This window comes from Condylura cristata, unplaced genomic scaffold (assembly GCF_000260355.1).
Source record: "Condylura cristata isolate star-nosed mole 26May11 unplaced genomic scaffold, ConCri1.0 scaffold00004, whole genome shotgun sequence".
In the NCBI taxonomy this organism is placed as follows: Eukaryota; Metazoa; Chordata; class Mammalia; order Eulipotyphla; family Talpidae; genus Condylura; species Condylura cristata.
The window spans coordinates 42,609,445-42,622,614 of record NW_004567105.1 but is presented as its reverse complement, the minus strand read 5'-3'; the positions used below and the strand labels follow the sequence as shown (position 1 = coordinate 42,622,614).

At 43.9% G+C, this 13,170-nt stretch overlaps 1 protein-coding gene across 1 annotated transcript in view; it reads right to left on the bottom strand.

Moving 5' to 3' along the window:
- NUDCD3 (NudC domain containing 3) overlaps positions 1 to 13,170 on the bottom strand; it is an 84,697-nt gene that overhangs the window by 7,186 nt on the left and 64,341 nt on the right. The window contains exon 4 of the mRNA XM_004675966.2: positions 10,338 to 10,481. Within this exon, the coding sequence (XP_004676023.1) occupies positions 10,338 to 10,481 (144 nt within the window). The remainder of the gene's footprint in view (positions 1 to 10,337; positions 10,482 to 13,170) is intronic.

Genomic DNA, 13,170 nt, shown 5'->3' with positions numbered 1-13,170 from the left:
CATTTGGGAGGTCATATGATTTTCTATTTCTCTACCTGTACTTTAATTTCCCAGCTCTACTGTTTTCAAATCACCCAACAGAGTCCATGAAATCCTAGATACCCACCCTCAAATACAATAACAGAAGAACCCCCAAGTCTTTACTCATGTGTTCCTTTCTCTGTCCCAGCAACCTTGCCACAAGTTTTTAATTTTAATTTATTTTTGCTTAGAGGACCTGGGGTGTAGGCCATAGGTGTGCAGGTAGTAAGATGATTCACTAGAAACAGAGCAGGTGGATTTATTGAAATACACAGGTAAGAGGAGCAATGGGCAAGACAAGAGAGGCCTACTGTGTCATGTGTCCTTACTGGCCAGGAATGAACCCAGGCTATAGTTGTGATAATGCTGGGACTCACCCCCTAGGCCATCAGGGAGGCCCTATTTGTTTTTTAAGTTTGCTGAAGAGCATATGTCTAAAGAAGCACAAGGACCAGTCCATGGTTATTGATAAGCTGAAATGGAAACAAAACACAAAGCAAAAACTAAGATGAATTCCACACTACCTTAATACAATTTGTGAGTTGAAATTCTCATAAAATTAACCACTGTAAAGTGAATAACTTAAGAAGATACAGGAAATGGAAAGACATCCCCTGCTCATGGATCAGAAGAATTAACATCATTAAAATGAACATCCTACCAAAAGTGATGTATAGATTTAACACTATTCCAATAAAAATCTCAATGACATTCTTCAAAGAAATAGAACAAATATTGATGAGATTTATATGGAACCACAATAAATCTCAAAGACACAACTCTCCTGACTAAAACGAGAGACCGGAGGCCTCACAATTCCAGACTTCAAGCTATACTACAAAGCCGTAATAATTAAAACTGCATTGTACTGGAACAAGAACAGACATACAGACCAATGGATTCAATAGAAAGCCCAGATATAAACCCACAGGTTTATGGACAGCTAATTTTTGACAAAGGAGTAAAGAATATGCAATGGAACAAAGAAAGTTTGTTCAACAAATGGTGCTAGGAAAACTGGACTGCTACGTGCAAAAAAAAAGAAGAAGAAGAAGTTAGATCATTACCTTGCACCGTGCACAAAATCCAACTTGAAATGGATTAAAGAACTAGACATAAGACCTGAAACCATAAAATACCTAGAAGAAAAGGTAGGCAAAACTCTGCATGACATATACCTCAATAATATCTTTAAAGATACATCACCCAAAGCAAGGATAATATCTTTAAAAATACATCACCCAGACCCTCCCTGGTGGCACAGCGGGTTAAAACATAGCACTAAGAAACTTAAGCCACTTAAGCATGAGTTCAATTCCCACCCGCCCTGGATGTGATCCACATGGCGCAGCAGACCTCTCCTGACCTGCCCACTACTGTCCTCAGCAGTCGGCCTGTGCTTCTCTCCACTGTCTCTGGTGAATCCTCTTACCACCCCTGCACCTCAGGCCTGAATCCCAGTTCTGTAATGCATAAATAAATAAATCTTAAAAAAAAAAAAAATACATCACCCAAAGCAAGCTGTGACTACATCAAATTAAAGAGCTTCTGTATAGCAAGAGAGACACTACACAAAACAGAGACATCCCACTGACTGGGAGAAAATATTTGTACACAATGCTAGTGACAAAGGACTGATCACAAAGGTACAAAAAGAGCTGATTAAACTCAACAAAAATAAAATGAACAACCCCATCAAAAAATGGGTATAAGAGCTACAAAGACATTTCTCCAAAGAAGAAATGCAGATGGCCAGCAGGCATATGAAAAAAATGTTCAACATCACTTGTATTATAAGGGAAATGCAAATTAAAACCACAATAAGATAGCACCTCACACCAGTGAGAATGATACATATTAAAACAACTAGCAACAACAAATGTTGGCGAGGATGTGGAAAAAAACAAACTCTCCTACACTGCTGGTGGGAATGCAAACTGATACAACCACTATGGAAAGCTGTTTGGAGGTTTCTCAAAAGAATAAATATAGTGCTTCCATATGACCCAGCAATCCCACTCCTAGGTATCTACCCAAAAGACACAAAAACATTGATTCAAAAGGACACCTGCACCCCCATGTTTATGGCTACTCTAGTGACAATAGGGAAGATGTGGAATCAACCCAAATGCCCCAAAACAGATAACTGGATTAAAAAGATATGGTACATATACACAATGGAATATTACTCAACAATTAAAAAAAAAGATAAACTCATGCCTTTTCCAGCAACATGGATGGAGCTGGAAGGAATCATATTTAGTGACATAAACCAGAAAGAAAAAGAAAAAGAAAAATACGGGATGGTTTCACTCATAGCAGAAGGATAAGGGATGGGGGGAGGGGAGAGAAACAAATGTAATAGAGTAAAAAAGAAAACAATGCAATGACTCAGTGATGGGAAACCCAAGGGGATTACAGCTGAGATAAAAAAAAATGTACAAAATGATGTAAAAATGTACTATTATAAAAAAAAATGAACCACTATAAACCAGAGACATTTTATGGGGGTGAAAGGGGAATGGGATCAGAACTGGAGTGGGAAGAGTGCACTGGACTATGGTGATGGCACATGGGTGAACTAGTGGTGAAAAGCCCATGGGGATTACAAATGAGATGAAAAATTGCACAAAATGGAGAATGATGTAAAAATATATAAAAAAGAACATTTGTAGCAGAAATTTTCCTCAGTTCAGATGATTATTTAAATACAATGTCAAAGATTCTAGGATTTACAATCTCAGATAATTAAAGTAGGTGATGCTAACACCATTAGCCTGGGGTCTTCAGTGATTAGATACTGAAGTATCCCAAGACATTCTCTTGTTTTAATCAATGAAAGAGTATGCAAACCATGAATTAAAAATGGTATTATTTTTTAAAAAAATAGAGTAATTCATTACTTACTTAGCATATAACACAAATAATGTTGGTGCAATCACCAACTATCTAATTCTCATCACCCCAGAGGGACCACAAACATTGGCAGTCACCCCCCACACTTCATTCTGACCTTTCCCTTACTCCCAGGCCCTGGAAACCATCAATCCTTTTTTTTTTTTATCTGTCTAGACTTTCCACAAGAACATAATCATGATATATTTGTCTGTCTGTGCCAGCCTCTTGAGCTCAGTAGAATGTCCTCAAAGTCCGGCAAGTGGCAAGAAATTCACTCCCCTTTCAGGCTGGTTAACACAGAATGGCTCAAGGATCCACACCTAAAAATAACAATTTTTAAAGTAGTCTAATGAACTACATTTGGTTTTATTTTTTTAGTCTCGCTACTTTTTTAAAAATCAGATTTTTGGAGGCACAGTTCACACAGAATAAAAGTGAGCCTTTTGAGAATCCATTCCATGAGCTTTGAAAAACACACACAGCCATGCAGCCACCTGTGCGTTCCAGTCACCCCTCCCTAGATTCCTGTCCCATTTGCAGACAGTCCCCTTCCCCCCCCCCCCCCGCTCCCCTGTTGCCATCTGCTGGTCTGTGTTCAAAATGTCTGAGGTTCATGGAATCACATGGCCGCAGCCTCTCTGTGTGTGATGGTTCCCAAGTCCAGCCACACTTCGTGGGTAGAGGAGATATTCCTGACACGCCGTGCCACTAGTCACACACCTGTGAACAGACGTGTCAACACTTTCCAGGGAGAGGCTATTCCCTGTAAGGCTGTGTACAGGTCTCTGCATGAAAGCTCATTCTCATTTCTCCTGAGTAAATAAGTATGAGCAGTGGACTTGGTGGGTCCTATGGTAAGTATATGTTTAGCTTTATTAAAAAACTGTCAAATTATTTTCCAATTAACCCAGCATTCCGAATTCCCAATAGAATGTATAAAGAATTCCAGGGACTCCAAGCAACTGGCTGCACTAGGCTGTGCTAAGTCTTTCCAGCAGGTACTCTAAGGTATGAAGTGATACGTCACCAAGGCTGAAATTCAAGCTTCCTTAATGACTAATGATGCTGTGTCTTTATCACTCTCATTTTTAAGAAACGTTTCAAAATAATTTCAAATTTGTAAGATGTTGCAAATTTTTCAAATACAGAGAATATCCCTCACTCGTTTCCTAGACTCACATGATACTAGCATTCTACCATTACTTACTACCTGAATCTGTACTCCCTCCCTCTGTACAAGAAGCACATGTGTATCAGACAGGAAGTGCCTGTACTCTCACTCCTCACATGCACACACACATGTAATGTGTATCTGCATCCTCACTCTAGAGGTGCGAAAATTTGTATAATATACACTCAATCACACAAGCTTTTCTGAACCCTCTTAACACTTTATACCTACTATACCAATGAGCACCGCCTCCCAAAGCCAATGCAGTACTTAATTGTAATAAACTTCACTCATCCTCATTCCCACACAAGATCCAGACCAAGGTCCTGACTGCATTAGTGGCTTGTTCCCTGTCATCAGGAGCATTCCATAGTCCCTGTCTGTTGTAATTCTGTTTTCAAAGATGGTCCTCATTTTAGGTTCACTCAGTATTTCCTCCTGATTAAACTCAGGGGAGCATGCCAGTGGAACACTTCATAGGTGATACTGTGCCCTGCCAGCCCTCCCCATGGCAGACACAGGCACTCACGCAGTCTAAGGTGAGACATGCACATGGGATGCCTACCACCTGACTTCACGGTGGGGTAGTGGTCTCACCTTTTGCTTTCAGTCTGAAAGGACGCTTTGAGACCTCCACGTACTGCTCTTTTTCATAATCCTCAGGTGCAGTGTCCACTGAGTTTCTATCTAACCCCATCTTCCCGAGGAAGGCTACAGATAAGGTTGATGGCCAGCTCCAGCAGGCACCGTGTACTTTCCAGAAAGGGCTTTCTCTTCTGTGATGACCCACCTATCTCTCTGTGGTCACAGCGACTCCTGGAAGCCCAACACCTCAATGGCTCTCATGCATCAGCTCCCCAATTACAATGCTGTTCAGTGCTGCAGACTTGTTCAGTTGGCGGTCACAGAGTCCTGGAGGCACAACCCTGCATTCCTTGACCCTCCCTCATTGTTGACCTGCCATGTCACTACATGTTTGACTTAATGGCCAGGTTCCAGGCCTACAGTGGGTTTCTCCTCCAGACTCCTAGTTGAATAATTTTCCCAAAATGTCCTCACACAAACTTCAAACTCAACATGAATAAACTTACCTCAGCACCCCCAATCTGTGCTATGACTCACCAACATTTACATGTCTTTCCTTCCTTAGTCACAGAACCTTGTTTCTATTCAGGGAGGCAATGTGCCTGGTAAAGACAATGGCTCCTTATAGCTGCCCATGGGACTGAGTGTGGGGTCACACTGAGGGTTGAGTGAGGAGCTTCTAGGGAGGACATAGATCAGATCACAGACCTACGATGTGCCAGAGGCAGTATTGGGCATTCTCCTGGTTTATGACATTGTCAACTATTTTCTTTTTAAGATGAAAACTGAAGTGCTTATGGGTCAGATATATGCCCAGGTGTGAATATGGCTAGAAGGTCCCCACTGGCCTCTCATCCTCAGGAGGCAGAAAAAGCCACAAACTACAAGCATGAGGTGACCAAGGGTGCTGAACTATGCTCTGTCTACTGGGAGCGCCATGCTCTGGCGCTGCTCAACACACCCCTTCTATTCATTGGGTGTTTTCTGTAGCAAGCTGTAAAATCTACTCTTCTTAACCCCCAAGGCTCAGTTCTTCCCTCCTCGGAAGCAGGGATCGGGAATAAGCCAAGGACCCTGATCACCCCTAGAGGTTCAGCATAAAAGATGAAGGATTCGTATTTCAGTCCAAGGACTAATTCCTAGGGCTTAGGATTCTGGCAAAATGCTAACACAGGCCCTCCCTGGTGGTGCAGCAGGTTAAAGCACTGCACTAAGAAGCTTAAGCCACTTCCACATGAGTTCGATCCCCGCCTGCCCTGGAGGTGATAGACATGGCACAGCAGACCGCTGCTCCCCTCAGCAGTGTACTTCGTCAACCTGCCTGTTCTGCTCCCCATTCTGTTCCTGGTGAATCCTCTCACTCTCCGCATATCTGGCCTGTACCCAAGTTCTGTATAAATAAATAAATCTTTACAAAAAAAAAAAATGCTAACACAACTATACCATAGTTTCCACTCTGAATTTAGGAAGAAGGATGGTAACGCATGATGATGTTCTCACAGGGATGGTTCACCAGTGAGAATATGTAATTCTGAACCACTTTAGGGGGAACTCACATCCTCACTAGAAAGCCAAAAGAAAGAGATAAACCAGAAAAGTCAAGTTGAGATGATCAAGTCCAATGTTGTTGGGCACATGGGGATCTAGGAATACCACAGAAAGATAGCATCCTTCTGAGAGAGTACACGGCAAATACTCAGAACTACAGTCAGCCTGTAACTCTACTTTTGAGAACTATTAACTTAGGGAAATAATCTAAATAATTTAAGTAAAAATTTCACAAAAATACAGGTTCAAAAACGACACACACTGCAGTGAGCTCAGACTGGTCAGATGAACTCCGCAATTACCATACTGATTTTAATGACTTGTGTGTGTGCCATGTCAACAGTGGAGCAGCTCTGTCACATACAAGGCTATGGCCACATAAACTATATGCAGTGAGAGGCCAGCAGCCTCACCTGAAGGGCAATGAGTGGACACCCAGAATTCTGGGACAAAGGGAAGCACAGGGGAAGGGATTGGGGCTGTTGCTACGGCTGACTTCACGAATTCGTAACCAAGACAGGAGCTTGCCTGACAGTCAAGAGCCTCATTTAACATTCTCAGTGTGGGAGGGAGGGAGGCGAGACTGTCACACGGTTTTAGCTGCCACCCCTGCCTGCTCTGAAAGCCTGCCCGGTCATGTCAGATGTGGATCCACAGTTCAGGTAGGAGGGAAGGTGGCTATGAAGACACCTTGCACAGGTCTGTTGGGTGGTCAGGAGGTCAGAGGTTCGGATAAAGGGCTCTGAAGAGGCTGACCCACCCTGAGTACCTCCTCCTATATCCCACATGGTGAGCCTGCTACATGAAGCCTGTGCAAGAGTCCCTGGGGCAGCTGCAGAGCAGGACATACTGGCCGCTGCAGACAAGTGTGTCTTCCCAGTCTGGAGGCCAAAGGTCAGTATTGAGGGGCCATGCTCCCCTGAAGGCTAAAGGGGATGGCTTATAACCTTACTGCCCCTGTCTCTGCCCTGTACTCTGAAGTGAAGATGTGCCTGTTTCTTCTAATTTCTCCCTCATTTTCTCTAACAAGTATACTTTTTACTAGGCTTCAGGTCCACCTGGATATCCAAGACAATCTCTTTGTCTCAAGATCCTTCACTTAACCTCACCTTCAAAGATTCTAAGTTCCTTGATTTGTTTCAGGAACTTAGTAGGAAGCCTGGCATATAACAGTAAATCTGAGGATCAGCGCCCAGTCTCAACTGTGAACAATAAAGAGAGCCTGGGAGGCAAAAGCCATGACCAGAGCCAAGTGGTCAGTGAATGTGAGCTGAGGTATAAAGTCAGATTGGTGATCACACCCTCACTACCAGAGACTTGAGGGAAGTGTCTGCCCCTCACAGCAAATGTAAACACTGTCTTTATTTATCAAAGCAACATGCTTGCTGAACTACACTATCACCTCAGATACATGAGCTGAAGAAAAGTTTGCTCCGAAATGTTGCCAACAGCTAAATCAAGAATGCACCAAATTTGAGCTTCATAAATAGCAATGTTTCTGTAACACATACATTCACTAAACAGAGGCCAGGTCAGAAACGAGAAGTTCTGCTTATTAACAGAAGTGGTTTCCATTTGTGCAAGGTCTGTGCTGACAGGAAAGCTTCAGAAAAGGACTGTCATGCTCTTAATTCCTCCTCCTTTTACAAGAGACGAAAAGCTGTGTTAGAAATGAAATGCCATCTACTGATGATCAAAACGACTCTAGAAAATATGGAAAGAACTTGTGCAGTGCCTGCACTCTGAGAGGGCTCTGCACAGACCTGACGTGGTAAGCAGGGAAGATACCTGGAAGCCACACTTAGGGCAACCAATGGCAAGTGGCTTCTGGTTGCTGCCAGTTCTGCCTTTTTATAAATCCTCAAGTAGCAAGCTTTTGACCAAAGCAAACCAGAAAATTAAAGGCAATCAGAGCACATCAGAGGCTAGTTAGCCATAGGCCCCACACAGGTGAGCTCAGTAAGACCAGCAAGAGAAAACTACACACCTGTTTCTAGACATCCACTCAATGGGGCTGCCTTTCACATGCTAGCCACACTAGCCTGTCTCCTCACTACCCTGTGTAGGGAATCTTTCAGACAGAAGAACAGGGAACTGACTGTGGGCTCAGAGTGGGGCTCACTGGGCAGGCTGCGTATCCTCCTATGGCCTCAGTGCCAATCAGCACAAAGAGCTGGTCCCAATATAGAGACCGGAACCAGGTGTCTGTGGGCTCCTACACAGGGCATGGCCACCTTGCCCAAGGATAACACCTGGACAAAGCATTCTTGTCACCTCAGAGACCTAAGGTCAGGAGACTAGGCCTAGATTGACTTTTTTTTTTTTTAAGATTTACTAATTTATGCATACAGAACTGGGGTACAGGCCGGTGAAAGGATTCACCAGAGATAGAGTGGGGAGGAGAACAAGCAGATCGATGAAGTACACTGCTGAGGGGAGTAGCGGGCAGATCAGAAGTGGTCTGCCGTGCCATGTGGTCACCTTGGGGCCGGGGATCCAACTCACATTGAAGCGGCTGTGGCTTGCTTGCAGTGCTACATCCTAACCACTGCACCACCAGGGAGGGCCTAGATTAACTTTCTTACTCTCCACACTTTATAAAGGGAAAATGAGACCACAAAAATAAAGTGTGGTGGAAATGAAAGGAATTAGTGGCACAACATTATGCAACAGTGATACATGTGACTGTAGTTTGGAGAATGTTTTAGGCACTCTGGGAGTGGGGAGGTACATGGGGACGGTAAAGGCCTGAGACCCAGGTGAGCAGGGGGAAAGCATCATTATCATCACAGCACTCATGGAGAAAAAAGTACTCTCCTCATCTAGTCTTCAAGTGGGCACGTCAGGGCAGGCTGCTGAGTGTGTGTGGAGGGGGTTGGAGGAGCAGGGCTAGGGCAGAGCAAAGTTTAGAACAAGAATCAAGTGAAATTGACAAGGTGGGATAGTCAGAGCTCTCTGTGCCAGTGTCCCATAGCTGTCAGTTTAGCCTCCTGGTGTCATGGTGATGCAAAGGGGGCTCTGGAAGGGGGTAAGAGGGGGAGGCCTGCTGAAATCCACCAGCCACACCAGCACTGAAAAAAAAGTATCTGTTCTATCTGGTTTCTATGTCTCTGCAAGCTGCTGGCAGCCAAGAGAATCCCTGCATGCCTTGCTTGCATGGCATGCTTTACAAATATGAAGAATACACACATAAAATTCTCAATGTGTTTTGTCCAATGACTTATATGTTTTTTACCAAGTCTGTTTAAGTACCCCAGCAGGAGGGAAGAGGAAAAAGTTGATCCAAACCTGTTAAGTGCTTTAGGAAGCCACCACCAGACACTGACTTCTGACCAGGCCAAGGCTCTAACAGGAGGGAGCTGGCACACTCAAAGATTTTCCTTACTGGGGCAACATTCACACAGGTTCAAACTCCTCAGCTCTGCCTGAAACCACTTTATTGCTATTAAGTTTGAACTTATTAACTGGCATCCTCTAGACTGACATCCATAAAATTCAACCTGTTAAATTAAACCTAAGATTTAACTTATTAAAATTATTACTTTCTGCCTAACTTAACAGACCACTGAAGAGCCTGAGCCTCTAGGATTAAAGGGGCACAGCCTCCTTGTATACACCACGCTCTCAGAATGACCCAACATTCCAAGATCTCTTCTGTGGTCACATGTGACCAGGCCAGTTCCCCTAGTTTTATGTCTTGTCTTTTTTGTTCTCTGAGAAGTTGGCTTTAATCTTAGCATGTGTTCTTTCCTCTGGGACACTTTCCTCCTTGCTGTACTCAGAGTTATTGGACCTAGGGGTTTGTTCCTTCATGCCATATGCCCTGGCCAGCAGGATCCACAGCACTCAAGAGTCCTTAAGTTTCGGGCTGGCACCAATCCCTCAAATAAACCAGGTGGCGGGACTCATGGGGTCAAGACTAGAATTGCACCAGTGACAGTCAGTTAAAGCCCACAAAGGCACCCTTGTGGGAGTGGTGCACAAACAGCCTAGGAGCTGTCCAGCTGCTGAACCCACAGTTTTACTACTGAATACAAAGTGGGTATCACGGTCATTACAGTATCCAGGTGGGTGTGGAACCTCCCTGGGAGTGCAGCCAGAGACCCAAACTTACCAAGACACACTTTCCAGGCTCCAGGCTCCAAAGCGAACTCTCAGTGTTGATCTTGTGGGTGAACTTCCCTTCCATGAGGACACGTTCCCCACCTTCCTCCAGCACTGCCACTCGGATGGAACTGCTGCTGAGAGCCACTGAGACCTGGAAGACAGGAATCATTTCATGTTGGGAAGGCAGTGACTACCGTGCTCCAAAAAGGGGAGGGTGAAAGGTGGCCAAGTGGCCTGACCACACAGGCGGGATAACGAGATGCAAAACCGTCAATGGGGTCACCAGGCATTCTCAACCAAGAAATTGTATCAACCAATTTACACTTAAGCAACCTGCACTGAGCACTGCTATCTCCTTCAAGTAAAGTTTTAACATAACATAGCTGGTAGCATAGAGAGCTGTGTGGAAACTACCCGTTTTGTATCAACAATCTTTCTTCAGCCACAGAAGACTGATCCCCATGGCAGAGCCATTGCGGTAGGTTTCAATCCCACCCTGCTGTCCACAGTATCTGCACACCTACACTGTTGGCCTTGGTGCTTCCTGCCATGTTTTGCCACACTGCCCCTATGGCCACAGCTGAGTCTCACCCGAGAAGAGGCAGGCCAGTTCCCATTATTTTATGTCTTATCCTTGTTTTCTGAGAAGTCAGCTTTATTAGCCTTAGCATGTGTTCTTTCCTCTGGGACACTTTCTTCCTTGCTGCACTGGGAGTTACTAGACCAAAGAGTTTGTTCCTTCATGCCATATGCCAGGCTAGTGGATCTATAGGACATGTGCCCCAAGAGGTTCATCAGATCGGTAATTGGAAGAGGAAAGAAAACAGAAATCTTACTTATATTTTGTTTCACTTCTTTTTAAAATTCTAAAATCTAGACATTCTAGAATATACAAATCATTTTATGATAGTATTTATATACTACATTGTTAATGTAATGGACATTGGAAGTAAGAACTTAGGACTTTCTATCTGGTGTGTGGTGTCAAAACATTTTGGAGATGCCCTCCCATGTTGCTTAATGTTCATTAAATGCTTACAAAATGTCTGAAAAGAAAAGACTCACAGTAACAGGTCTTACAAACTGAAGTTGTAGGCCCATGGAATCTGATTCTATAACCTAACTGTATTTTAAATATCCATAAATAAAAGATGGGTAGAGGAGAGATGGTGTTCCCAGTTACCACAACAAGGTGATTTCACAGAGAAATTTCTGAGCTGTGACAGGAGGGAAAAAGACTGAGACAGAGACACCACACAGGAAAGTGGCCCCACACATACACATGTCCTACTGTCAAACTAAAATAGCAACAGGCTTTATGTGTGGACTCTGAGGGGCTGCCTATGAGCTGCAGCCCCACTTGCACCCTATTTCTAGGAGGATTATTTAGTTGGCTAGTTCTACAAAGGTACAAGCATAACCCAGTTTCAACCCCAGTTATCCAAGGTGATAAACATCAGCAAACACACCAATGCTCAGTGCAAACAGACCCAGACAGTGACTAGCCCCACCAAGCTTCCCTGCCTGGGAACTTGTGTGCAGTGGACACCTGAGAGAGCCTCTCAGGCTCACTGTAACAAATAACATTCTCCCAGTCTGTCTTACATAATGTGTTAATTCCAAATCTGGGCAAGTACCGCACACTGCAGTGTCTTGCACAACAGGGGGAGGAGCCAAACCAAGAGGGAAGTCAGACAGGGGATGTTTCCAGGAGCTAGTGTAAAATGTCACTTTGGGATAGGTCATTTCCTGATCTCCTGTGACTCACAAAGATGCCAGGGGCAAAGCAAAATAACCACAAAAGCAGCAGCAAAAAGCTGGGCTGGTGGAAGCCCCACCAGAAGGGACTAGGAACCCACTATCTGGTATAAAGCAACTGGGGGGGGGAGAATAGGGCTGGCAAGGAGGGAAGCAGCAGTGTGAGGCATGGGAGCACCCAGCCCATGCACTGGGCTGACCAGTTGATGCTTCAGCTCTCAGCAGTGGTGAGAGAAGCAGACTTCAGACACATAGTGGAGAAAACCATCAACTCAAAAGCGTCACATACTCAAAAGATGGGGGAAATATATTTTTTAATGAAAAAAAGCAACAAAAATAACAGGGAACTAAGTATTGCTCCCTACAACAAAAACCACCAGCATAAAAAAAAAAAAAACAGGCTAAAAGACAAAGATTACAGAACTTTTGGGGGACAGGATTTTCTAAAACATTCTGAACTTATCTTTAAAGATAAATGAGAATATACCATATAGAACCAAAAGAAAATGTTGTGGTGAGGGGTGAACAGTACAGTTATAATTAAAATACAGCAGCTAAAATAAGATTCTCAAGAGAAAAGTTAGGAGACAAAGTCTAAGAAAATAGAGGCATACCAGTCCACACAGTCAATATGACATTCCAGAAACTATGACTGCAGCAAGACTGCTTTCTAACTGAAAGCACTGAGGAGAATAAATAAAAGATGACTTCAAAGAAAATCATGAAATTGCCCTAATTCTGTGTATTTAAAATAAGGGCTTAAAAGTTTCAAAGAGGGAAAATGTTTATTCACAAATATCCTGAGTGGAATAATTTCTAGAATATAACACTGATTGTAAAAAGATGAGAGAGCAATGCCCTCAATCTCCTTAGGGAAACTTTTTATTTTTAAATAAAAATAAAAACTTTTGGCCCTCCCTGGTGGCGCAGCAGGTTAGAGCACAGCACAGAGAAGCTGAAACCACTTCCGCATGAGTTCGGTTCCCGCATGAGTTCAGTTCCCGCCTGTCCCGGAGGTGACCACATGGTGTGGCAGACCTCTCCTGGCCCTCCCGCTGCTCCCCTCAGCAGTGTACTTCGTC